The 27,294-nt window shown below is 42.6% G+C and overlaps 2 protein-coding genes across 2 annotated transcripts; one reads left to right on the top strand and one right to left on the bottom strand.

Moving 5' to 3' along the window:
• Nucleotides 1-774: 774 nt before the first annotated feature.
• slc15a5 (solute carrier family 15 member 5) lies at nt 775-26,144 on the top strand. Its single transcript, XM_031832842.1, has 9 exons — nt 775-1,183; nt 5,926-6,148; nt 19,644-19,813; nt 20,769-20,989; nt 21,200-21,386; nt 21,563-21,751; nt 23,688-23,819; nt 23,971-24,079; nt 25,901-26,144. Exons 1-9 carry the CDS (start codon nt 775-777, stop codon nt 26,043-26,045), a joined length of 1,785 nt encoding a protein of 594 aa, XP_031688702.1. The 3' UTR covers nt 26,046-26,144.
• LOC109898425 (E3 ubiquitin/ISG15 ligase TRIM25) lies at nt 6,281-14,473 on the bottom strand. Its single transcript, XM_020493384.2, has 6 exons — nt 13,826-14,473; nt 11,041-11,136; nt 10,674-10,919; nt 10,427-10,580; nt 9,429-9,488; nt 6,281-7,175 (listed from the first exon to the last, which is right to left on the bottom strand). The coding sequence occupies exons 1-6, from the start codon at nt 14,399-14,401 to the stop codon at nt 6,643-6,645; spliced, it is 1,665 nt and encodes a 554-aa protein (XP_020348973.2). The 5' UTR covers nt 14,402-14,473; the 3' UTR covers nt 6,281-6,642.
• Nucleotides 26,145-27,294: the final 1,150 nt, after the last annotated feature.

The raw sequence follows: 27,294 nt of genomic DNA, 5'->3' as shown, positions 1-27,294 counted from the left end.
ATTAACTTTCACTTTGGAAGACTGCTCTAGCAGTTGAGTGTAACATAATTTAGGTGTCTGTAATGGTGTTGGCATCTATTTCAATTGTCTGTAATTTGATTTGATATAAGCATGTAACATTTTTTGGGGTAGTCTTTTTGGGTGGAGATGAGGGCACAGCCAGAGAACTCAGTTGTCCAAAGGGTTTGATAACAAAACACAGCACCCAGAATTATAGTCTTTGCTATTTTAGAAAATAATTTAGGGCTTTTTAAAAAATCAATATAGAAAAATATGATTCATTAACTATCAAATATTTATAACTCCCATAATTTTTTATCAATATACTATAAACATTACAGAAACCATCGAAGCCCATGATCCCTTTATCATTACCTCTGTCTTGTAACAGAGGAGCCCTCAAAACAACAATATTAGTATACCCTCAGAATACCCTGAAGCTCATTTAGAAAATATGTCAGGGACACTTCCTAAATATCTCCTATCACTCACACCTGCGTATGGGTCACAGGGACCATATGGCACAGCATAATCAGCAGACACATCTGAGCCACAACAGAATCAATTACAGAGCACCCAGTGCGGACACTTTGATCACTGACACCCCATTCCGGTTCCAGACCCACTCACAGAAAGGTGTATAATTCCAGCCCTGGATTCTACAGTAACTCCTCTTCTGAGAAGGAAGGCGCTCCGTCCCAGTGTTCTCTCTCTGTTGTTATATTCTCTAGACACATTCAGCCAGCCAGGCAGCCAGATAACCAGGCAGGCAGTATGGTGGCAGTGGACCTCCAAGGGCTGCCTGAAGAGGGGCGGAACTACCATCAGTTGCGTCGGCCCTCCATGGAAGGGGGGCACCACCAGCTGTGTCGGCCCTCCATGACCCCGTGCCCGAGCAGGGGGCTGCCCCAGAACCGTCCCCAGCAGACACGCAAAAAGCTCCAAGTCATCATCTTCATCCTGCTGGTGGAGCTGTTTGAGAGGTTCACCTTCTTTGGGATTGTGTGTAACATGATCCTGTTCTGTACGGTGAAGCTGGGCTATGATCACTACCAGGCTGCTACCGTTAACCTGTGCTTTGTGGGGGCCAGTACACTCACTCCTGTGATGGTGGGATGGTTTGCTGATACCTGCCTTGGGAGAACCAAGGTGCTCTACTTGTGTACTCTGCTCCATCTCTTTGGTAAGGTGCTCCTGTTTGTTTTCAAGGGGAGTGGGATGAGTGGAACATTGATGTTGAACACTCATCCTTGTATATTGGTATAGGGAGTACTTATTGTTCAAACCGATTTAATTAATGGAACATCATTTTTACTGCTTTATTTTCTCAATGCCTAATCCTTATCTATCTCTTAATGCGGAATGATCTCTATGGATTATAGTCTCTTAGAGAAACTACACGGTGGAGGGAGAGAGATTAACGTTCTGAGTTTACATGACATTTGCATTGAAGGAGAGGATGTGTGGACTGCACTGCATTATATTTTACTGCATTGTGACTGGGAGACCCATGAGGCGGTGCACAATTTGTCCGGGTTAGGCTGAGATCTCTTGTCCCGTTGCACTCTAGTGACTCCTGTGGTGGGCCGGGTGCATGCACGCTGATGCAGCTGGCTTCAGGGTTAAGCGGGCATTGTGTCAAGAAGCAGTGTGGCTTGGCTGGGTCGTGTTTCGACCTTCGCCTCTCCCGAGTCCATACGGGAGTTGAAGTGATGGGACAACACTGTAACTACCAATTGGATACCATGAAATTGGGGAGAAAAAAGGGCAAAACAGTTTTATAAAGTAAAAAGAACCTCGCCGGCCGGATTGAAGTGCCCGATGGGCCGGTAACGGCCTGCGGGCCGTAATTCCCCCCCCTTTGTCTAGAGACATAGATACATGTACAGTTGATACACTTAGGTGTGAGTCATTAAAACTCGTTTTTCAACCACCCCTCGAAGTTCTTGTTAACAAACTATAGTTTAAGTCAGTTAGGACATCTACTTTGTGCATGACACAAGTAATTTTTCCAGCAATTTTTTACAGACAGATTATTTCACTTATAATTCACTGTATCGCAATTCCAGTGGGTCTGAAGTTTACATACACTAAGTTGACTGCGACTTTAAACAGCTTGGGAAATGCCAGAAAAGGATGTCATGGCTTTAGAAGCTTCTGATAGGCTAATTGACATAATTTGAGTCAATTGGAGGTGTACCTGTGGATGTATTGAAGGCCTACCTTCAAACTCAGTGCCTCTTTGCTTGACATCATGGGAAAATCAAAAGAAATTAGCCAAGACATCAGAAAACAAATTGTGGACCTCCACAAGTCTGGCTCATCATTGGCAGCAATTTCCAAATGCCTGAAGGTACCACGTTCATCTGTACAAACAATAGTACGCAAGTATAAACACCATGGGATCACGTAGCCATCATACCGCTCAGGAAGGAGACACGTTCTGTCTCCTAGAGATGAATGTACTTTGGTGTGAGAAGTGCAAATCAATAAATCCACAGTAAAACGAGTCCTACATCAACGTAACCTGAAAGGCCTTTTAGCAAGGAAGAAGCCACTGCTCCAAAACCGCCATAAAAAAGCCAGACTACGGTGTGCAACTGCACATGGGGACAAAGAGCGTACCTTTTGGAGAAATGTCCTCTGGTCTGATGAAACAAAAATATAACTGTTTGTCCATAATGACCCTCTTTATGTTTCGAGGAAAAAGGGGGAGGCTTGTAAGCCGAAGAACACCATCCCAACCGTGAAGCACTGGGATGGCATCATGAGGTAGGAAATTATGTGGCTGTATTGAAGCAACATCTCAAGACATCAGTCAGGAAGTTAAAGCTTGGTCGAAAATGGGTCTTCCAAATGGACAATGAGCCCAAACATACTTCCAAAGTTGTGGCAAAATGGCTTAAGGACAACAAAGTCAAGGTATTGGCGTGGCATCACAAAGCCCTGACCTCAATCCTATAGAATATTTGTGGGCAGAACTGAAAAAGCGTGTGCGAGCAAGAAGCCCTACAAACCTGACTCAGTTACACCAGCTCTGTCAGGAGGAATGGGCCAAATTTCACCCAACTTTTTGTGGGGGGCTTGTGGAAGGCTACCCAAAACATTTTACCCAAGTTCAACAATTTAAAGGCAATGGTACCAAATACTAATTGAGTGTATGTAAACTTCTGACCCACTGGGAATGTGATGAAAATAATGTAAACTGAAATAAATCATTCTCTCTACTATTATTCTGACATTTCACATTCTTAAAATAAAGTGGTGATCCTAACTGACCTAAGACAGGGAATTTTTACTAGGATAAAATGTCCAGAATTGTGAAAAACTGAGTTTAAATGTATTTGGCTAAAGTGTATGTGAACTTCTGACTTCAACTGTAGATGTACATGGGTCTGAGTGCTGTGGGTGACAAATGCATCAGAGGATTGCATGTGCTCAATGCTAGCAGTTGGATCCTGGATTTGAGCTCAAACCAACCCCATTACTTATGATGACTCATTATTTGAATTTTCTGTCTCACCTCAGAGTAGCAGCCCGACACACAGTAATATAGTATGGGGCAAAGTAGGGGATCTGAGAAGTAGAGCACTCAGAGGTAATTCAGCCCTAATGTGTCAATTATTTAGAAGGGAAGATCTATCAATCAAATGTATTTTATAAATCCCTTTTTCCAACAGCAGTTGTCAGAGTTAGACAACTGAAAATTACAAGGTTCTGAGGAAATAAGTTCTGGAATATTAGAGATAGTGCTGTAACTACAGTTGAGCCCCAGTGCAGGCCTATGCCAACTGACCATGGGAGTCCACCCTCTCTAGCTACGTGTCTAAGGACCATGCCTGCTTGTAAAAAGGACTGTTTATTATACCACAACACCTAATGGGTGATCTCTGTGTCCTGGATTACCCCCACACAGCCTATCTAACTAGCCTCAGTCTACCTGACTAGCATCTCAATAACGTTAGATCCAATGAGACTTAACACATAACATAAGGGAATTATGAATGCCGCCAAGTAGACAAAATCATCTAGCTAGCTATACATTGAGGTCTAAGTCTTGAAAGCTAATATGCCACTTACAATGGCACATTGATTGCAGTACATTAATTATCAGTACATGTAGTAGCCTTTTGTTTGTCATAGATTTGTGGTTCAGATCAACTAGCCTAGCTCAACTGGCAAGCTTCAATGCCATACAACTCTCCTTCCGTGGCCTCCAATTGCTCTTAAATACAAGTAAAACTAAATGCATGCTCTTCAACCGATCGCTACCTGCACCTACCCGCCTGTCCAACATCACTACTCTGGACGGCTCTGACTTAGAATACGTGGACAACTACAAATACTTAGGTGTCTGGTTAGACTGTAAACTCTCCTTCCAGACCCATATCAAACATCTCCAATCCAAAGTTAAATCTAGAATTGGCTTCCTATTTCGCAACAAAGCATCCTTCACTCATGCTGCCAAACATACCCTTGTAAAACTGACCATCCTACCAATCCTCGACTTTGGCGATGTCATTTACAAAATAGCCTCCAATACCCTACTCAACAAATTGGATGCAGTCTATCACAGTGCAATCCGTTTTATCACCAAAGCCCCATATACTACCCACCATTGCGACCTGTACGCTCTCGTTGGCTGGCCCTCGCTTCATACTCGTCGCCAAACCCACTGGCTCCATGTCATCTACAAGACCCTGCTAGGTAAAGTCCCCCCTTATCTCAGCTCGCTGGTCACCATAGCATCTCCCACCTGTAGCACACGCTCCAGCAGGTATATCTCTCTAGTCACCCCCAAAACCAATTCTTTCTTTGGCCGCCTCTCCTTCCAGTTCTCTGCTGCCAATGACTGGAACGAACTACAAAAATCTCTGAAACTGGAAACACTTATCTCCCTCACTAGCTTTAAGCACCAACTGTCAGAGCAGCTCACAGATTACTGCACCTGTACATAGCCCACCTATAATTTAGCCCAAACAACTACCTCTTTCCCAACTGTATTTAATTTTTATTTATTTATTTATTTTGCTCCTTTGCACCCCATTATTTTTTTATTTCTACTTTGCACATTCTTCCATTGCAAAACTACCATTCCAGTATTTTACTTGCTATATTGTATTTACTTTGCCATCATGGCCTTTTTTGCCTTTACCTCCCTTCTCACCTCATTTGCTCACATTGTATATAGACTTGTTTATACTGCATTATTGACTGTATGTTTGTTTTTACTCCATGTGTAACTCTGTGTCGTTTTATCTGTCGAACTGCTTTGCTTTATCTTGGCCAGGTCGCAATTGTAAATGAGAACTTGTTCTCAACTTGCCTACCTGGTTAAATAAAGGTAAAATAAATAAATAAATAAACTAGCTAGTTAGCAATTATCTACCTTGATTTAGCAAGTTTTGATTTTCCGACAGTTTGTCCAGATGGCAAAGTACTTCATCATCCTGGAATATAACTCATTATGTTATTCTTAAACTGACTGATCTGAGTCTGACGGGTCGTATCGAGATATTTGAAAATCATGGAGCTAGCATCTTAGTACAAAAAACTTGCATCTTAGATGATGCAAAAAACGTAGACTTTTCTTTATCTTATACTCTAAATTTAACTTCCTTCTGTTTCCGTATTTACCAACACTGTCATGTTATGCAGTACATGGCTGAACTTTCAAATGTGTACCCACTTCTACCACCATTTGTCTTACTCTGTGACAACTGCTGTTGGGAAAAGGGCTTTATAAAATACAATTAATTGATGGATCATCCCTTGTAAATAATTGACTGAATTATAATAGGACTGAATTACCTCTGAGCTCTCTACTTCTCAGATCCCTACTTTGCCCCATACTATTGACATTTTCCCAATCCAAATAAAATCCCTCTAATGAAATTCTGATTCCACTCCCCCGTCCTCCCTCAGGCACAGCCATGCTCCCAGTGGTGGCGTTCCCGTTCGAGGACTTCTACATCGACACGCACAACATGATTCACCAGATGGAGCACCGGGAGCAGCACATCCTGTTCTACACTGGCCTGCTTGCAGCTGCCCTGGGCATCGGGGGCATCCGTGCCATCCTCTGTCCCATGGGGCCATACAAACTACAGGGCTACGACCAGCACCAGCTACTCTCCTTCTTCAACTGGTGGGTTGTTGTATTATAGAGGGGTGTGTATGTGCTCAACAGTGTAGAGGTGATGCCTTGAAACAGTAACTAAATGGTACTATACACATTTAACCTGTTGTATTGGACAAAAAAAAGTCAGCAAAAACGGAGTCAAGGTTATACCATTCTTACTTTAATTGGATTAATCTGACATTAATCAAAAACACATATGAAGCCATGAGTGCATGACCATCTACTAATATAGACAAGCTGAAATTGATTGGTCAATATCTGGAATCGAAAATCGAAATAAAAAATACAATTGTATTTGTCACATGCGCCATGAAATGCTTACAAGCCCTTAACCAAAATATTGGCACTCCTTTTTAAACAGTGCAATGCTTTTTACAAAAGGATCTGGCACAGCATATTTAACCAAAATAAAGTGAGTAAAACGCCAGTAGAGCAAGCCTAGGGTTAGTGTACCAGGACCATAACATGTTAGGAGGGGTTTGAGTGTTGTTAGAGCATTGTTATACTGGCAGGTGGCATATCTTTAGAGATGATCCTAAATCAACTCCAAACCCAGGATAGAGGGGCTCGGTGAATATAGTCTGGACTCTGTGGAGGAGGACCATTGTGTTAGAGATGCTGTAGAAGGACAGAGTACCTGCCTTGTGTTCCAGGTACACTCCTACTCTGGAGGCGCGGGGGACAGGAATGTTGGTTTTGTTGTTATTATTGTGCCAGAATGAACAACTGGAGGGAGAGCAGACCAGACTCCAGGACTGATCATTGTGTCCAAAACAACAGTCATTGCCCCAACCCTTCCTGCTGATCCCTCTGTATGAGACTGCCACATCAACGATGCCCCCACTCCACTCTACCTCCCAGTAGCAGGTTTCAGACAGACCCACTTTGCACAGAGCCTGGTGATAGTAAGTAAATCTGTCTAGATGGTCTGAATAGGCCTGGGCCTTGTCACTCCATGCTATCTCCTTGTTTCTGTTCGACAGAGAGAGAGTTGCACATGCGGTGTTGGGATCCACTTCTATGGTACGATAGTCTGCAAAAGAGGTCGTAAAACATACTAGGTCAGTGCTCTGTGTGTGTGTGTGTGTGTGTGTGTGTGTGTGTGTGTGTGTGTGTGTGTGTGTGTGTGTGTGTGTGTGTGTGTGTGTGTGTGTGTGTGTGTGAGTGAGATGGCAGGAGGCAAAGAGAGTGCGAAAGAGAGAGAGAAAGGGGAAGGTTGAGATAGCGAGGCGGTAGTGAGAAAAGACTGGGTGCGTAGCAATATTGTGGGCATCGAGAAACAAGGCGGTGATTGGAGATTAAGAAGAACAGAGGCGATGGAGAGAGAGGTTGAGATGGAGGAAGCAGAAGTGTTTGAAGATGTGTGGACAATAGTGAAGTCGAAGAATGGAACAAAAAGGGGCAAAAATTTATTCTGATGAATCTTTGCTTGTTGGAGTATGTTTTTTGGATAAGGATGTTTATTTGGGAAACCCTTTAGAAGTCACAAGGATGGTGAAGAAGGCACGGGGAAAAGTGGATGCTGTCAAAGTAACCAGGAGTGGTATGGTGTTGATATCATGTCTAATCTCCGCCAACTAAGTGAAAAAGTCTACATACAGTGTGTGCAAAAGGCATGAGGAGGTATGCAATAAATAGGCCATAGGAGCGAATAATTACAATTTAGCAGATTAACACTGGAGTGATAAATGAGCAGATGATGATGTGCAAGTAGAGATACTGGTGTGCAAAAGAGCAGAAAAGTAAATAAAAACAGAATGGGGATGAGGTAGGTAGATTGGGTGGGCTATTTACAGATGGACTATGTACAGCTGCAGCGATCGGTTAGCTGCTCAGATAGCTGATGTTTAAAGTTGGTGAGGGAAATAAAAGTCTTCAACTTCAGCGATTTTTGCAATTTGTTCCAGTCACTGGCAGCAGAGAAATGGAAGGAAAGGCGGCCAAATGAGGTGTCGGCTTTGGGGATAATCAGTGAGATATACCTGCTGGAACGTGTGCTACAGGTGGGTGTTGTTATCGTGACCAGTGAACTGAGATAAGGCGGAGCTTTACCTAGCATAGACTTATAGATGACCTGGAGCCAGTGGGTCTGGCGACGAATATGTAGCGAGAGCCAGCCTACTAGAGCATACAGGTCGCAGTGGTGGGTGGTATAAGGTGATTTGGGAACAAAACGGATGGCACTGTGATATACTGCATCCAGTTTGCTGAGTAGAGTATTGGAAGCTATTTTGTAGAGGACATCGCCGAAGTCGAGGATCGGTAGGATAGTCAGTTTTACTAGGGTAAGTTTGGCGGCGTGAATGAAGGAGGCTTTGTTGAGAAATAGGAAGCCTATGATTTTGGATTGGAGGTGTTTAATATGAGTCTGGAAGGAGAGTTTACAGTCTAACCAGACACCTAGGTATTTATAGTTGTCCACATATTCTAGGTCGGAACCGGCTCATCAGACCAAAGAACAGATTTCCACCGGTCTAATGTCCATTGCTCGTGTTTCTTGGCCCAAGCAAGTCTCTTCTTCTTATTGGTGTCCTTTAGTTGTAGTTTCTTTGCTGCAATGAACTGCACTGAGATCTTGTAGAGAGGACTGTAATCAGCCTAACAAACCCCTTTTGATTCCGACCATGAAGGCCTGCTTCACGCAGTCTCCCCTGAACAGTTGATGTTGAGAAGTGTCTGTTACTTGAACTCTGTGAAGCATTTATTTGGGCTACAATTTCTGAGGCTGGTAACTCTAATGAACTTGTCCTCTGCAGCAGAGGTAACTCTGGGTCTTCCTTTCCTGTGGCGGTCCTCACGAGAGCCAGTTTCATCATAGCGTTTGTTATTTTGTTGACTGCACTTGATTGACTGACCTTCATGTCTTAAGGTAATGATGGACTGTCATTTCTCTTTGCTTATTTGAGCTGTTCTTGCCATAATATGCACTTGGTCTTTTACCAAATAGGGCTATCTTCTGTATACCACCCCTACATTGTCACAACACAATTGATTGGCTCAAACACATTAATACATTCCACAAATGAACATTTAACAAGGCACCCGTGTTAAATTAAATGCATAGCAGGTGACTACCTCATGAAGCTGGTTGAGAGAATGCCAAGAGTGTGCAAGAAAATTGTCAAATTAAAGAAAAACCCTTGAATGAGTCCCTCAATATTTCATTTTGGGGAGGTTTTATTATCCAGCCGCACAGTAGGTGGTGGAATGCACATGTAATTGTTGTGGAACACCATTATACCAAAGAAGAAGAAGAGCGCCAGAGGCAAAAATAATTATTACTCACCTTTCAGAAATCCACTTCTCGTACTGTACTCTTCCACAGGTGGTGAAGATGGTTTTGTCACTGTGAAGACAGGTAGAGTTAGAGTCATTCACAAAACCTTTCCCTGAGAATTACAAAACTCTTATTACTTTAACCAGAAACGTACCAAGAGAAAGTTCAACCATTTTGTATTACTTCTCACTGCAATTCAACCACCTTAATAATGATTTTATGATTTTTCACTTGACATGCTATATGTATAAATTATACTGAACCAAAATATAAATACATTGAAATAAATTCATTAGGCCCTATTCTATGTATTTCACATGACTGGGAATTACAGATATAATGCATATGTTGTTCACAGACACGGTATTTCTGTGCATTCAAATTGCCATCGATAAAATGCAATTGTGTTCATTGTCCGTAGCTTATGCTTGCCCATACCATAACACCACCGCCACCATGGGGCACTCTGTTCACAACGTTGACATCAGAAAACCGCCTGGCCACACAATGCCATACATGTGGTCTGAGGTTGTGGGGCTGGTTGGATGTACTGCCAAATTCTCTAAAACGCTGTTGGAGGTAGCTTATGGTTGAGAAATGAACATTCAATTCTCTGGCAACAGTTCTGGTGGACATTCCTGCAGTCAGTATGCCAATTACACACTCCCTCCAAACTTGAGACATCTGTGGCATTGTGTTGTGACAAAACTGCACATTTTAGAGTGGCCTTTTATTGTCCCCAGCACAAGGTGCACCTGTGTAATGATCATGCTGTTTAATCAGCTTCTTGATATGCCACACCTGTCAGTTGGATGGATTATCTTGGAAAATGAGAAATGCTCACTAACAGGGATGTAAACAAAGTTTTGCACAACATTTGAGATAAATACTCTATTTTTGAATATGGAACATTTCTGGGATCTTATATTTTAGCTCGTGAAACATGGGATCAACACATGTTGCGTGTATATTTTGGTTCAGTGTAGATAAGATTCTATTAGCCATACACATATTTTTTTCGAGACAATTCAACATCTTGTCGGTTTCCTCCTTGCATGTATTTTCCATTCTCTCTTTCTGTTCCGAGACAAATTTCTTCACTGCTTCCAAACTGCTAGGAAATGCCTTTGGTCCAGGAGGGTCACAGAGAGAATCAATACTCTGAAAATAAATTCAGAATGAATTGAGTCAAAGACTTCTGGAGCTCAAACACAATTCACTGACAACATTGTCTAAGACAGAGAGTAAGGTCACCTGGAGGAAATGGATGTGATCCTCTGTGTGTGAGAGCTGCTCCAGCTCAGAATCTCTCCTCTTGAACTCAGCAACCTCCTGCTCCAGTTGCTCCAGGAGTCCTTCAGCCTGACTCACTCCAGCCTTCTCCTGGGCTCTGATCTGCTCCTTCACCTCAGAACGCCTTCTCTCAATGGAGCGAATATATGAAAGGATGTGCATGGAACACATTCTCTCAAAGTCATCCATGGCTACCCATGAAGACTCCTGTTAGGACAGAAAAACAGCTCTCACAAGGACTGTGAACCCCCTGTTCCTCTTGGCTCCCCAAACCCAGAGCCCCAGCACCATTGACACCCACATCATTTGAACCTTGATTTAAACTCACCTTAATGGCATCTACAGCCTGTCTCAGCTCCTGCACCTCCTTCTCTCTCCTCTGGGCTCTCTGCTTCCCTTCCTTCCATGTTTCTCCCAACTGTTGCTGCTCAAAAACACATCACATTACATACTTTACTAGTAGAAACTCTGCCATACCAAACATCACATAACATATTTTACTAATAGAAACTCTGTCATACCAAACATCACATAACATATTTTACTAATAGAAACTCTGTCATACCAAACATCACATAACATATTTTACTAATAGAAACTCTGCCATACCAAACATCACATAACATATTTTACTAATAGAAACCCTGCCATACCAAAAGGAAATCTCTTTGAGAGTTCAGCATACATATCTAAGTTGCCTACATGTTGGGGTGGTTTCCCAGACACAGATCAAGCCTAATCCCGGACTGAACAGCATGTTGGGGTGGTTGCCCAGACACAGATCAAGCCTAATCCCGGACTGAACAGCATGTTGGGGTGGTTGCCCAGACACAGATCAAGCCTAATCCCGGACTGAACAGCATGTTGGGGTGGTTGCCCAGACACAGATCAAGCCTAATCCCGGACTGAACAGCATGTTGGGGTGGTTTCCCAGACACAGATCAAGCCTAATCCCGGACTGAACAGCATGTTGGGGTGGTTGCCCAGACACAGATCAAGCCTAATCCCGGACTGAACAGCATGTTGGGGTGGTTGCCCAGACACAGATCAAGCCTAATCCCGGACTGAACAGCATGTTGGGGTGGTTGCCCAGACACAGATCAAGCCTAATCCCGGACTGAACAGCATGTTGGGGTGGTTGCCCAGACACAGATCAAGCCTAATCCCGGACTGAACAGCATGTTGGGGTGGTTGCCCAGACACAGATCAAGCCTAATCCCGGACTGAACAGCATGTTGGGGTGGTTGCCCAGACACAGATCAAGCCTAATCCCGGACTGAACAGCATGTTGGGGTGGTTGCCCAGACACAGATCAAGCCTAATCCCGGACTGAACAGCATGTTGGGGTGGTTTCCCAGACACAGATCAAGCCTAATCCCGGACTGAACAGCATGTTGGGGTGGTTTCCCAGACACAGATCAAGCCTAATCCCGGACTGAACAGCATGTTGGGGTGGTTTCCCAGACACAGATCAAGCCTAATCCCGGACTGAACAGCATGTTGGGGTTGTTTCCCAGACACAGATCAAGCCTAATCCCGGACTGAACAGCATGTTGGGGTGGTTTCCCAGACACGGATCAAGCCTAATCTGAACAGCATGTTGGGGTGGTTTCCCAGACACGGATCAAGCCTAATCACGGACTGAACAGCATGTTGGGGTGGTTTCCCAGACACGGATCAAGCCTAATCCCGGACTGAACAGCATGTTGGGGTGGTTTCCCAGACACGGATCAAGCCTCAACCTGGACAGCATTTTAAATTGAGATTCTCTATTAAAGTTGCACTGTGGAGAAATCGCTCAGCCTTTTCCTGGTTGCTAAAACTCTAAAAGTTTGCCTAATTTCAGTTTATGTGACAGAGTGTAGAGAGTGTAGTAGAGTGTAGAGTGTAAGTAGAGTGTAGAGAGTCATTGTACCATCTAAACCGCTGGAAATATATTTTCCATAACCCAAAATATTGTTGTTTCAGCTGTTTGAAGCTGGTGAACAAAAACGAAAGTAAAATAATTTAAGAACGGGAAGCATAGAAATAGCGCATATAGAACATATATACGGCTTCTTGGACTTGCTATCAAGTAGAATGACAGATCTATAACTCACATTTCCATGTTAATTTGGTCAGGTTGCGCAAAAAGTTACATATTGCCACTTAATGCTTGTTTTTAGTCCAGGACTAGGTTTAATTGGTGTCTGGGAAACCCACCCTTTATGTTTTAGTGAGAGATGAACCTGCCTGGGTTATGTTGCACTTGCTACTCTATAATGGTGGATATTACATTGAAGGCATGCTAATAGATTCTAGTTTTTGTCCTGGGTAATGTTGCACTTACTACTCTATAATGGTGGATATTACATTGAAGGCATGCTAATAGATTCTAGTTTTTGGCCTGGGTTATGTTGCACTTGCTACTCTATAATGGTGGATATTACATTGAAGGCATGCTAATAGATTCTAGTTTTTGGCCTGGGTTATGTTGCACTTGCTATTCTATAATGGTTGGATATTACATTGAAGGCATGCTAATAGATTCTAGTTTTTGGCCTGGGTTATGTTGCACTTGCTACTCTATAATGGTGGATATTACATTGAAGGCATGCTAATAGATTCTAGTTTTTGTCCTGGGTTATGTTGCACTTACTACTCTATAATGGTGGATATTACATTGAAGGCATGCTAATAGATTCTAGTTTTTGGCCTGGGTTATGTTGCACTTGCTATTCTATAATGGTGTATATTACATTGAAGGCATGCTAATAGATTCTAGTTTTTGGCCTGGGTTATGTTGCACTTGCTATTCTATAATGGTTGGATATTACATTGAAGGCATGCTAATAGATTCTATTTTTTGGCCTGGGTTATGTTGCACTTGCTACTCTATAATGGTGGATATTACATTGAAGGCATGCTAATAGATTCTAGTTTTTGGCCTGAGTAATGTTGCACTTGCTACTCTATAATGGTGGATATTACATTGAAGGCATGCTAATAGATTACATTTTTTGTTGGATCGGTTGACATTAATGTCATGTGGTTTGATCCGTCCAATAATGATGCAATTCTTTATGTAAACAAGTATACTGCATATAATGGGAGAGTAATATTCAGCATTTTACCTGTTTCTCAGTCCTCTCTGCTGCAGCTGACACTGTATCATGGCCTTTATGTTCATCCATCACACACAGCAGACATATACACTGCTGATCGGTACGACAGTAAACCTCCAGCAGTTTGTCATGATGAGGGCAAATCTTCTCCTGTAGATCTGTCACTGCATTGACAAGCTTATGCTTTTTTAGTGGGGACACATAGTAGTGAGGCTGGAGATGAGTCTCACAGTAAGAGGCTAGACACACCAGACAGGACTTGACAGCTTTGAGTTTTTTCCTAGTGCAGACATCACACTCCACATCTTCAGGTTCAGCATAACAGTGTGCAGGAGTGGTACCTTGGAAATCTGCCATTTTCAAATTCTCCAACACTTCAGCCAGCACAGTGTTTCTCTTCAGAGTAGGCCTTGGAGTGAAGGTCTGTCTGCACTGCGGACATCTGTAGACACCTTTCAGATCATCCTGATCCCAGCTTTCTTTAATACAGCCCATACAGTAACTGTGTCCACAGGCAGTAGTCACCGGATCCTTCAGTAGATCCAGACAGATGGAGCAACAGAACAGTTCCTGATTGTCAGCCATTTTAGTGCTTTCACCCGAAAGATGAGCAACAGCTTGTCAAAGATTATTTTCTGTTTCATTGAGGGAGTGGCTTCCTACTGGGCTGTGAAACTCTGTGTCTACAGGGATGTGGTTTGGATGGAAGTCAAACTAAGAAGATGACGTTGCATACAGCTGTGTCTGAAGGGAAAAGTAACCGGATCCAGTAGATCCAGACAGATGGAGCACCATAACGGTTCTAGATTGTCAGCCATTTTGGTGCTCTCTCTCGTAGGTTAAGCAATGGCAGTGTCATAGATGACTTTCTGTTTCATGGAACTCTACACCAGAGGAGAGGGAGTAGCTTCCTACTTGACTGTGTACTCTGTATCTACAGGGGTTGTGGTTTCTTTGATAAGGAAATGTAACAGTGTTGGGTAATAGGCAGATATTTATGCCAGTGTTTATGTTACATATTTGAAATACGTTTTTTAATTACTTAGGTCATTTGAATTATGCTGGGCTGAACTACACTGCTGTAATTTGTATTTTCAAAATTCAAAATACTTTTCTATGCTATCTTTTTTATCATGGTTCACATCTTGTGAACCCATTCACCCTTTCACCCTGCAATGGTATCAGACGTCTGGTAGAACTATGGTGTGATAAGAGTGTCTGCTAAATTAACTAAATGTAAATGTATATGTCATTTTTTTTATAAATACTTTGTTGAGGGAAAATATACTTGATACGATTGTGATATGTTGCTGTCTCACGCGGCTATCTTAAGGTGATATACTAATGCACCAATTGAAAGTCGTTCTGGCTTTGCCAAGTCGATTTTGCTGCACATGCAGGGTGACTAGAATATTCTGTTTGTTCCCCTGTGCCCAGATAATGACAGTGCTTGTTTCCACCTGATTTTCTAAAACCCATTTCAGGGAAAGCCAGCCCCTGCAATGGTTTCTTATCATGGAATGAATTGCTGTACCTGCTTGAAAATACACAAAAAAATGTTTTAAAAAATCCTGAGTTGGTGTTTCAGCCCAATGGAAACCTTTCTTATCACAGACTGAATTGCTTGGTCCAGTATAACGCTGAGGACTGGGTCTGGGGAAATGTAACTGCTCTCAAATTCACAAATGGAATACAAAGACGTCTCTATAATATTGCACGAGTAATTCAACCCTGCTAGAGTGTCAGTAGAGAAATGAATGAAAATATGAAAACACAAGGTCAATTAGTTGCAAATATACAGTATTACCTAATGCACCCTAGAGCCATTCAACAATTCAGCTATTCAATAATCAAACACAGAAGCCCTAGCACACTTGATGGATTTGACTGGTGAGGAGGTAGGTGTGTTAGCAGTCATGGTGGTCACACACACACACACATACACACACACACGGGCAGTATTTCTGTTACATGTATTTGAAATATGTATATTGTAATTTTAATAACACTGAATTACACTCCAATGTAATTTGTATTTTCAAGCTCGAAAATGTAATCCCCTTGGGTGCTGCCATAGAGTTACATTAGAAGTGCCCATCATCATGAATCAAGTCGACAAACTACTGGCAAATCCTTTTTCATCTTTGTCACATGAAGAGAAATAATGTAGAGAAAAACGTATCGGTGCTCACCGACCATTGGACATAAACATTACACAACAAGTTGAAATCGCAAATTCAACAGTGAGTTGTTTGGAAGGAATCAGTGGCTAACTGCAAGCATTGCAAAGCAATCACTAGCCTGTTATTCAGTGGAGAGGGTGTGTGGTCCAAGTCTTGGTTTAAGGGTCTCTTTTCCAAGCTTTAAAGGATAAACATTCAATATCGTCCATGGTGTCAATCCAGCATGACTTCTGCCGCAATCAAAACAACCTGAAACTCAGAACTGGGAAATCTGATTTCAGTAAGTTCAAGACAACTGGTAACTCTGAAAAAAAACTATCTCCGACTAGGCAAATAGGTTTTTGAATGGTCATGCAACTCGGGCCTCTTTCTAGAGCGCCGACATGAAGATCACTGACGTCATCATGATTCAAACTTGTTTTGTTCCAGAGTTCCCAGTTGTCTTGACAACACCATAAATCCAGAGAATGCTGGACTTTGATGACAAAGTTTGATGACAAAATTTGCCCACAAAGGACCACAACCTGTTCAAGTGAGCACAGCACAATAAGGTGAGTCCAAAAATGTATGCTGTATTGTATGCTGCTGCATAAATTATGTAATATGCTAGGGAGTTTTGTATACTGTAGATAAGAAAGTAATGCTAATTGTTTGTTGTGTAGTAAGCTGTTAGTAGCCCATGTGCCTCACCCTAATAATTTGGTCCCGTTTGCCCTCCTAATTCATTGAATATTGTAAGAGCTTTCATTGTCTGCTTATATAGCCCCTTTATCTATCCTACGGTTCTCACTTGGTATACAAGGAGAATACTATAAGAACGACCAATGTTCTGAATTCTGTCGCTGTACATTTCAAAAGTGCTGAACAAATAGTTATAATGACTACGTCCGTCCCAGCTCGCTCATTAATGTCTTTATCTAAATGACGGATTGCCTCTTATCCGCTCGTCCTCCCCTTATGTCATAGTTTGTACATCTTAATTGTCAGTTAAAACCACATTTGTTTAAGCAAGTCAGTCATACCAGCTATGTTTTTTAAAAGGAATGAACTGGTTCGCTGCCAGACAAGGCTCCGCTGATAGCCAGGTGTAGCAGTGGTAAGGTGTAGGGACTGCTGTTGGGACTCTGCTGTTGGGACAGCTTTAATTGTGTGGGCACTGTTGGTCCCCGTTATAGTGCAATTAATGTATTGTTTAGTGTTGTGTTGTGTGTTTGCTGGCATGCATCAAAACATTTTGGGAGAGGTTGTTTGCACCACCAAGATTTACATGCTAAAATTGCTACTGGATAGGGGTATGGTTTTAAGTTTGTTGGTGGTTGACTCTCCCAAGATACCAGTGCAGATATCAATCAGCAGGGAGTATGAGATCTTCTCTGCTGGTGTGGGCTTTTTTGCGCTTAGCAATGTGCTGTGCCGTAAGGTATGATGCGCAATGTGCCTTTCTTGTACCGTGTGTGTTGAGAAATCTGTCATTTCACAAAAAATGTCAAAGTAAAAAAGAACAGTTGAAAAGCATGCTGGGTATTAAAATAATGATCTCCGCACCCATAAGAAGGCCAATAATAATACCCAGTGTGCTTTGTAATTGATAATTTTTAAAATTTAAATGTTAATGTTTGTCGTTTAGCAGACACTCATAACCAGAGCAAGGCATTCAACTAAGCTACAGTAGATAAACAACCACATATTACAGTCAAAGCAAGTAAAACAACTAAATGTTAAACATTACTGAGAATGTTGTAGTGAAGGTGTCTACTTGCAAATGTATTTAGCTGTATGTATTTGTAGTTTATCTAACTACAACTACAGAAGTATTTAGTATTTTAGTTTGATCCATCGTTCTTTAGAGTATATTGTATTTGTAACAAGATCAATTTTGATATACAGTGCCTTGCGAAAGTATTCGGCCCCCTTGAACTTTGCGACCTTTTGCCACATTTCAGGCTTCAAACATAAAGATATAAAACTGTATTTTTTTGTGAAGAATCAACAACAAGTGGGACACAATCATGAAGTGGAACGACATTTATTGGATATTTCAAACTTTTTTAACAAATCAAAAACTGAAAAATTGGGCGTGCAAAATTATTCAGCCCCTTTACTTTCAGTGCAGCAAACTCTCTCCAGAAGTTCAGTGAGGATCTCTGAATGATCCAATGTTGATCTAAATGACTAATGATGATAAATACAATCCACCTGTGTGTAATCAAGTCTCCGTATAAATGCACCTGCACTGTGATAGTCTCAGAGGTCCGTTAAAAGCGCAGAGAGCATCATGAAGAACAAGGAACACACCAGGCAGGTCCGAGATACTATTGTGAAGAAGTTTAAAGCCGGATTTGGATACAAAAAGATTTCCCAAGCTTTAAACATCCCAAGGAGCACTGTGCAAGCGATAATATTGAAATGGAAGGAGTATCAGACCACTGCAAATCTACCAAGACCTGGCCGTCCCTCTAAACTTTCAGCTCATGCAAGGAGAAGACTGATCAGAGATGCACCCAAGAGGCCCAAGAGGCCCATGATCACTCTGGATTAACTGCAGAGATCTACAGCTGTGGTGGGAGACTCTGTCCATAGGACAACAATCAGTCGTATATTGCACAAATCTGGCCTTTATGGAAGAGTGGCAAGAAAGCCATTTCTTAAAGATATCCATAAAAAGTGTTGTTTAAAGTTTGACACAAGCCACCTGGGAGACACACCAAACATGTGGAAGAAGGTGCTCTGGTCAGATGAAACCAAAATTGAACTTTTTGGCAACAATGCAAAACGTTATGTTTGGCGTAAAAGCAACACAGCCCATCACCCTGAACACACCATCCCCACTGTCAAACATGGTGGTGGCAGCATCATGGTTTGGGCCTGCTTTTCTTCAGCAGGGACAGGGAAGATGGTTAAAATTGATGGGAAGATGGATGGAGCCAAATACAGGACCATTCTGGAAGAAAACCTCTGCAAAAGACCTGAGACTGGGACGGAGATTTGTCTTCCAACAAGACAATGATCCAAAACATAAAGCAAAATCTACAATGGAATGGTTCACAAATAAACATATCCAGGTGTTAGAATGGCCAAGTCAAAGTCCAGACCTGAATCCAATCGAGAATCTGTGGAAGGAACTGAAAACTGCTGTTCACAAATGCTCTCCATCCAACCTCACTGAGCTCGAGCTGTTTTGCAAGGAGGAATGGGAAAAAATTTCAGTCTCTCGATGTGCAAAACTGATAGAGACATACCCCAAGCGACTTACAGCTGTAATCGCAGCAAAAGGTGGCGCTACAAAGTATTAACTTAAGGGGGCTGAATTTTTCAGTTTTTGATTTGTTAAAAAAGTTTGAAATATCCAATAAATGTCATTCCACTTCATGATTGTGTCCCACTTGTTGTTGATTCTTCACAAAAAAATACAGTTTTATATCTTTATGTTTGAAGCCTGAAATGTGGCAAAAGGTCGCAAAGTTCAAGGGGGGCGAATACTTTTGCAAGGCACTGTATCTTTTGCCAGTCTCTGTGATGATATATAGTCTCTCAGTGACTAGCTGATTTGGTTAAGGGTACCAAGATTCATGTGGAGATCACAGGGCCTGCATTTCATTCCAAAAAGTTTTCCCTCAAGCCCGGTTGTAATGTTGTACTCTCAGGTTCTACTGGCTGGTGAACCTGAACTCGACGATAGTGTTTTTGGGTATCGCCTACATCCAGCAGTCAGTGGCCAACAACCTGGGCTTCCTCATCCCCTTCATGTCTGTGCTGCTGATGCTCATCGCCATACACATGGTCCGCAACAACCTTATCTTCAGGCCCAAGAAAGGTAACACAACCTTAACCTCACCTTTCAGGCCCAAGAAAGGTTAACACAACCTCAGACAGTCTCACCTTTGTGTTACAGTGTATGTATGTACCTATGTTTATGTGATCTATTCTAGTATTGATGTGGTTGTTGTGGTCTATTCTAGTATTGATGTGGTTGTTGTGGTCTATTCTAGTTTTGATTTGATTGTTGTGGTCTATTTTAGTATTGATGTGGTTGTTGTGGTCTATTCTAGTATTGATGTGGTCTATTCTAGTATTGATGTGGTTCTTGTGGTCTATTATACAACGGGGGGGGGGGGGGTCTTATCCTGAATGCTGATTGGTTAAAACCGCTTTCCAGCCGGTGTCTATTCCACAAGTTACCACTGGCTAAATCTATTATGTTAAAATGCCTATTTACTGTGTTCCATCTGACTGCGCAATCCACTTTCTCATCAGCCCAGCCAGGCAATTTATAAACTTGATCTCCACTATTAAATGCATCTAGACATTATCTCCCATTTATTTTAGACTAACATTTAGTTTTCAACAACGGGGATTTGTATAAACCTTGCTGTCTGCCTCTGCGACATTTGCAACTTTGTTTCAATATTCAAATTCAATCTCCAGCTGTCCCATAGTAATGAACATGTCAGGAGTCGGAACAAGACAGACAGACAGGCGGAGTTTCTCAGCAAGTCGAAATCATGAATCAGCTAGCAAAATGTTGATGTATACACAGAATACAAAGAAATGTCATTTGAAAAAAGGTCAAACGAAACAAGGTGCAGTACAGCACCCTTAACCACTTTGCCACCTGGGAAGCCCGACTATATATACTTGTGCTGGTGGGAACATGTGTTTGTCTGTTCAGCTGTCTGACCCATTGGGTGAAAAAACTTGGTTTGAGCTTTCCCTAGTCAGTTAGTTTTTACCTAGTTTGTTTAGAACCTTACATTTTGGTTGTTGTGCAGGCAGTTCCCTGCTGACCACTCTGGGTGTGTTCCTGAACTCTCTGAAGATGTGCTGCCTGCACTACCGCCACCTGAGTGGAGATGTAGCCAGCTGGCTGGACCGCGCCAAGGAGAACAACGGGGGGTGCTACAGTGAGACACACGTGGAGAACGTCAAGGTCCTGGCAAGGCTCTTCCCCCTGTACGGCTTGCAGATACTGTACCGCGCCTGCATCACTCAGGCAGGTCAATGTAATGGAGAACATCAGGCCTCTTCACTGACATGTTTCACAGGAGATTTTTACAACATTTTCAGGTCCTTGTTTAATTTCAGTGGAAAGTGCAAATACATACTTCTTCAGATATTCGGGGTAAAAAAGGCAAATCTATAAGGCTTATTTATGATCAAACAGATGCCATAGAATCTGTTATTAGCCTGACCTCTTCCACAGATTCCATCAGGTTACTACATTCAGACCATGAACTCTAACCTGCACCTGAATGGCTTCCTCCTGCCCATCGGTGCCATGAACCTCATCAGCATCCTACCTCTGCTGCTGCTAGCCCCTCTCATGGAGTGTGTCACCTCCTGCTACCTGTCCATGGAGAAAACACCCTTCTCCCCCTCCAGAGTCATCAGTAGGCATACACACATGGCGTACACACACGGCACACACACAGATACACACGGCACACAAGCATGCACACACATGCACAAATACCACCCTCATCAGTGACTCAGTCAATGTTAATGTCTCTCTCTCCATATCTCTCTCTGTTTCTCTCCCTCTCCCCTCCCTCCTCTCCTCTCTCAGCACTGGGTCATGCCTGTGCAGCTCTGTCTGTCCTGGTAGCTGGCCTGTTTGAGGTCCACAGGAAGGGCTATCCTCTGACGGAGCAGGCCCTGTCAGGGAAGGTGCTGCAGGTGTCCTCCATGGCCTGCATCCAGCTGGCTCCCCAGTACATCCTACTGGGTCTGGCTGAGGCCCTTGTCACCCCCTCCTGTGAGTGACGGAGAGCCAGCATGTATTTCTGACAAACCTATTGCTGCTACACTGTTCGTACACAGGGACAAACTGGGTGTAACATTTAGAATGTCAATGGACAGCATACAGTTGAAGTCGGATGTTTACATACACCTTAGCCAAATACATTTAAGCTCAGTTTTTCAGAATTCCTGACTTTAAATCCAAGTAAAAATTCCCTGTCTTAGGTCAGTTAGGATCACCACTTTATTTTAAGAATGTGAAATGTCAGAAATAATAGTAGAGGGCATGATTTATTTCAGCTTTTATTTCTTTCATCACATTCCCAGTGGGTCAGAAGTTTACATACACTCAATTGGTATTTGATACCATTGCCTTTAAATTGTTGAACTTGGGTTAAATGTTTCGGGGAGCCTTCCATAAGCTTCCCACAATAAGTTGGGTGAATTTTGGCCCATTCCTCCTGACAGAGCAGGTGTAACTAAGTCGGGTTTGTAGGCCTCCTTGCTCGCACACGCTTTTTCAGTTCTGCCCACACATTTTCTATAGGACTGAGGTCAGGGCTTTGTGATGGCCACTCCAATACCTTGACTTTGTTGTCCTTACGCCATTTTGCCACAACTTTGGAAGTATGCTTGGCATCATTGTCTATTTGGAAGACCCATTTGCGACCAAGCTTTAACTTCCTGAATGATGTCTTGCGATGTTGCTTCAATATATCCACGTAATTTCCCTCCCTCATGATGCCATCTATTTTGTGAAGTGCACCAGGCCCTCCTGCAGCAAAGCACCCCCACAACATGATACTGCCACCACCGTGCTTCACGGTTGGGATGGTGTTCTTCAGCTTGCAAGCTTCCCCCTTTTTCCTCCAAACATAATGATGGTCATTATGGCCAAACAGTTCTATTTCTGTTTCATCAGACCAGAGGGCATTTCTCCAAAAAGTACGATCTTTGTCCCCATGTGCAGTTACAAACCGTAGTCTGGCTTTTTTATGGCGGTTTTGGAGCAGTGGCTTCTTCCTTGCTGAGCGGCCTTTCAGGTTATGTCGATAGAGGACTCGTTTTCCTGTGGATATAGATACTTTTGTACCAGGCTCCTCCAACATCTTCACAAGGTCCTTTGCTGTTGTTCTGGAATTGATTTGCACTTCTCGCACCAAAGTACGTTCATCTCTAGGAGACAAAACGCATTGACTTCCTGAGTAGTATGACGGCTGTGTTGTCCCATGGTGTTTATACTTGCATACTATTGTTTGTACAGAGATGGACGTGGTACCTTCAGGCATTTGGAAATTGCTCCCAATGATGAACCAGACTTGTGGAGGTCTACAATTTTTTCCTGAGGTCTTGACTGATTTCTTTTGATTTTCCCATGATGTCAAGCAAAGAGGCACTGAGTTTGAAGGTATGCCTTGAAATACATCCTCAGGTACACCTCCAATTGATTAAAATGATGTCAATTAGCCTATCAGAAGCTTCTGAAGCCATGACATCATTTTCTGGAATTTTCCAAGCGGTTTTAATGTACAGTCAACTTAGTGTATGTAAACCTCTGACCCACTGGAATTGTGATACAGTGAATTATAAGTGAAATAATCTGTCTGTAAACAATTGTTGGAAAAATTACTTGTGTCATGCACAAAGTAGAGGTCCTAACCGATTTGCCAAAACGATGGTTTGTTAACAAGAAATTTGTTGAGTGGTTGAAAAATGAGTTTTAATGACTCCAACCTAAATGTATGTAATATTTTGACTTCAACTGTATGTCATTGGGATGAAGTTAGAATCTGGAGAGTCAGGAACCAACTGCCAACATGGAGGATAGTATTGTGAACTCTGGAAGCTAGGGTTAGGATGACCCCTACTGGTGTATTACAGACCGACAAGGGACGTTTGAACCGAATGAAGGCATATTCCTCTTCCCAGCCTTCTTCTCTTCTCTGTTCCAGGCTCTGTGATCTCCTTCCACCTGACACCCAGTCATATCAGAGGCATCTCCCTGCACTTCCTCACCCTGTCCTACGGAGGGGGCTGTTTCCTGGGAGCCCTCATCATCCAGCTGGTCTACCTACTCTCTGGAGGTAAAGGCTTCTCTATCAGATGCATTATCGTAACCATAGAAACTGAAGAGGAACATACAATTCATGTTGGAATGGTTGATGGGGGTCTGTCTGCATTATGGTGATTCAGTCATATGGCAACTGATAGTACTGTTCTCCTGTCCCACTACAGGTAACTGGTACCCAAACACCCTGCATGAAGGGAATCTGGAGCATTTCTTCTTCTTCTTAGCCATGTTGATGACCATAAACACTCTGGTGTTCTGGTGGATATCTTACAGGTGCAGTATGAGATTCTCTCATCTATAAATATAAATATAGTCATTGCAGATGAGTCAAAGGAGATGAGGAAGCCATTTTAGTTCTTTAAATATTTTGTTCAAGATTTTCAGTGATACAAATTTGAGAATTTCCTTGACACCTTGAGGTGACCTGAGCAAAGTATCAATATAGTCTGTGCAGATGAGACAGGTGACAGTATTGAGACCGGTGACAGTATTGAGACCGGTGACAGTATTGAGACAGGTGACAGTATTGAGACAGGTGACAGTATTGAGACAGGTGACAGTATTGAGACAGGTGACAGTATTGAGACAGGTGACAGTATTGAGACAGGTGACAGTATTGAGACAGGTGACTGTATTGAGACTGGTGACTGTATTGAAACTGGTGAATGTATTGAGACCGGTGACTGTATTGAGACTGGTGATAGTATTGAAAAAGGTGACCGTATTGGGACAGGTGACAGTATTGAGACAGGTGACAGTATTGAGACGGTGACAGTATTGAACCACGTGACAGTATTGAACCACGTGACAGTATTGAGACAGGTGACAGTATTGAGACAGGTGAGAGTGTAGAGGCAGGTGACACTATATAGAAATTACAGTATTGAGACAGGTGACAGTGTTGAGAAAGATGACAGTATTAAGACAGGTGACAGTATTAAGACAGGTGACAGCATTGAAACAGGTGACAATATTGAGACAGGTGACAATATTGAGACAGGTGACAGTATTGAGACAGGTGACAGTATTGAGACAGGTGACAGTATTGAGACAGGTGACAGTATTGAGACAGGTGACCGTATTGAGACAGGTGACAGTATTGAGACAGGTGACAGTATTGAGACAGGTGACAGTATTGAGACAGGTGACAGTATTTAGACAGGTGACAGTATTGTAACAGGTGACAGTATTGAGACACGACAGTATTTAGACAGGTGACAGTATTGTAACAGGTGACAGTATTGAGACACGACAGTATTTAGACAGGTGTCAGTATTGTGACCGTATTAAGAGTATTGAGACAGGTGACAGTATTGAGAGTATTGAGACAGGTGACAGTATTAAGAGTATTGATACAGGTGACAGTATTAAGAGTATCGAGACAGGTGACAGTATTGAGAGTATTGAGACAGGTGACAGTATTAAGAGTATTGATACAGGTGACAGTATTAAGAGTATTGAGACAGGTGACAGTATTGAGAGTATTGAGACAGGTGACAGTATTGAGAGTATTGAGACAGGTGACAGTATTGAGAGTATTGATACAGGTGACAGTATTGAGAGTATTGAGACAGGTGACAGTATTGAGAGTATTGAGACAGGTGACAGTATTGAGAGTATTGAGACAGGTGACAGTATTAAGAGTATTGATACAGGTGACAGTATTGAGACAGGTGACAGTATTGAGAGTATTGAGACAGGTGACAGTATTGAGAGTATTGAGACAGGTGACAGTATTGAGAGTATTGAGACAGGTGACAGTATTGAGAGTATTGAGACAGGTGACAGTATTGAGAGTATTGAGACAGGTGACAGTATTGAGAGTATTGAGACAGGTGACAGTATTGAGAGTATTGAGACAGGTGACAGTATTAAGAGTATTGATACAGGTGTCAGTATTTAGACAGGTGACAGTATTGTAACAGGTGACAGTATTGAGACACGACAGTATTTAGACAGGTGTCAGTATTGTGACCGTATTAAGAGTATTGATACAGGTGACAGTATTGAGAGTATTGAGACAGGTGACAGTATTGAGAGATGACAGTATTGAGACAGATCCACCCTAGCAGTCTTTCCTTCCCTGTGTCCCAGGTACCTAGACCTGAGTGTGATGCAGAGTAGAGGAGTAGGAAGCAGCCTCCTGGCAGAGAAGCTACTGCAGTACAAGACCTGCCTGCGATTCTACGACACCATGGAACGCCCCTCCACAACAGCCTCCATAGAAACAGTGTTGTGACCTCTACACTACCTTCATCCCCTGTAGAGCTGGAGTTCCACTTGGTTTATTTATGTACACTACATGACCAAAAGTATGTGGACCCCTGCTTGTCAAACATCTCCCAACATCATGGGCATTAATATGGAGTTTGACCCCCCTTTGCTGCTATAACAGCCTCCACTCTTCTGGGAAGGCTTTCCACTAGATGTTGGAACATTGCTGCGGGGACTTGCTTCCATTCAGCCACAAGAGCATTTGTGAGGTCCGGCACTGATGTTTGGCAATTAGGCCTTCCCCAAAAAGCACAGAATCGTCTAGAATGTCATTGTATGCTGTAGCATTAAGATGTCCCTTTACTGGAACTAAGAGGTCTAGCCCTAACAGTGAAAAACAGCCCCAGACCATTATTCCTCCTCCTCCACCAAGCTTTATACTTGGCACTATACGTTGGGGCAGGTAACGTTCTCCTGGCATCTGCTAAACCCAGATTCGTCTGTTGGACTACCAAATGGTGAAGCTTGATTCATCATTCCAGAGAAGGCATATCCACTGCTCCAGAGACCAATGGTGGCAAGTTTTACACTACTCCAGCCGACGCTTGGCATTGCACACGTGATCTTAGTCTTGTGTGTGGCTACTAGGCCATGGAAACCCATTTCATGAAGCTCCTGAAGAACAGTTATTGTGCTGACGTTGCTTCTAGAGGCAGTTTGGAACTCGATACTGAGTGTTGCAACCGAGGACAGACGATTTCTACGCGTTACGTGCTTCAGGACTTGGCAGTCCCGTTCTGTGAGCTTGTGTGGCCTACTACTTCGAGGCTGGCCCGTGTTTGTCCTAGACGTTTCCACAATAACAGCACTTACAGTTGACCAAGGCAGCTCTAGCAGGGCAGAAATTTGAACTGACTTGTTGGAAGGGTGGCATCCTATAACGGTGCCATGTTGAAACTCAATGAGCTATTCAGTAAGGTCATTCTTCTGCCAATGTTTATCTATGGAGATTACATGGCTGTGTGCTCAATGTTATACACCTGTCAGCAACGGGTGTGGCTGAAGTAGCAAAATCCAATCATTTGGTGTCCACATACTTTTATATATATATTGTATGCACAGTACTGTGTATTCATTTCATTGACAGTCAGTTTAGATCAGTGGTATTCAACAGTCAGTTTAGATCAGTAGTATTCAACAGTCAGTTTTAGACAGTCACTTTAGATCAGTGGTATTCAACAGTCAGTTTAATACCCTCAGTTTAGATTTGTGGT

This window comes from Oncorhynchus kisutch, linkage group LG10 (assembly GCF_002021735.2).
Source record: "Oncorhynchus kisutch isolate 150728-3 linkage group LG10, Okis_V2, whole genome shotgun sequence".
NCBI classification, from domain to species: Eukaryota; Metazoa; Chordata; class Actinopteri; order Salmoniformes; family Salmonidae; genus Oncorhynchus; species Oncorhynchus kisutch.
The sequence above is the reverse complement of the archived record's forward strand: the minus strand, read 5'-3'. Positions and strand labels throughout refer to the sequence as shown.

Bases quoted from the DNA above. Each gene is read 5' to 3' on its own strand.
- slc15a5 (XM_031832842.1), top strand. From the start codon at position 775: ATGGTGGCAGTGGACCTCCAAGGGCTGCCTGAAGAGGGGCGGAACTAC. The intron at 1,184-5,925 runs GTAAGGTGCTCC...GTCCTCCCTCAG, and splicing joins TACTCTGCTCCATCTCTTTG to GCACAGCCATGCTCCCAGTG. The intron at 23,820-23,970 runs GTAAAGGCTTCT...GTCCCACTACAG, and splicing joins GGTCTACCTACTCTCTGGAG to GTAACTGGTACCCAAACACC.
- LOC109898425 (XM_020493384.2), bottom strand. From the start codon at position 14,401: ATGGCTGACAATCAGGAACTGTTCTGTTGCTCCATCTGTCTGGATCTA. The intron at 10,920-11,040 runs GTGAGTTTAAAT...CTGTCCTAACAG, and splicing joins AGGCTGTAGATGCCATTAAG to GAGTCTTCATGGGTAGCCAT. The intron at 7,176-9,428 runs GTGAGTAATAAT...CCTCTTTTGCAG, and splicing joins GAGAAGTGGATTTCTGAAAG to ACTATCGTACCATAGAAGTG.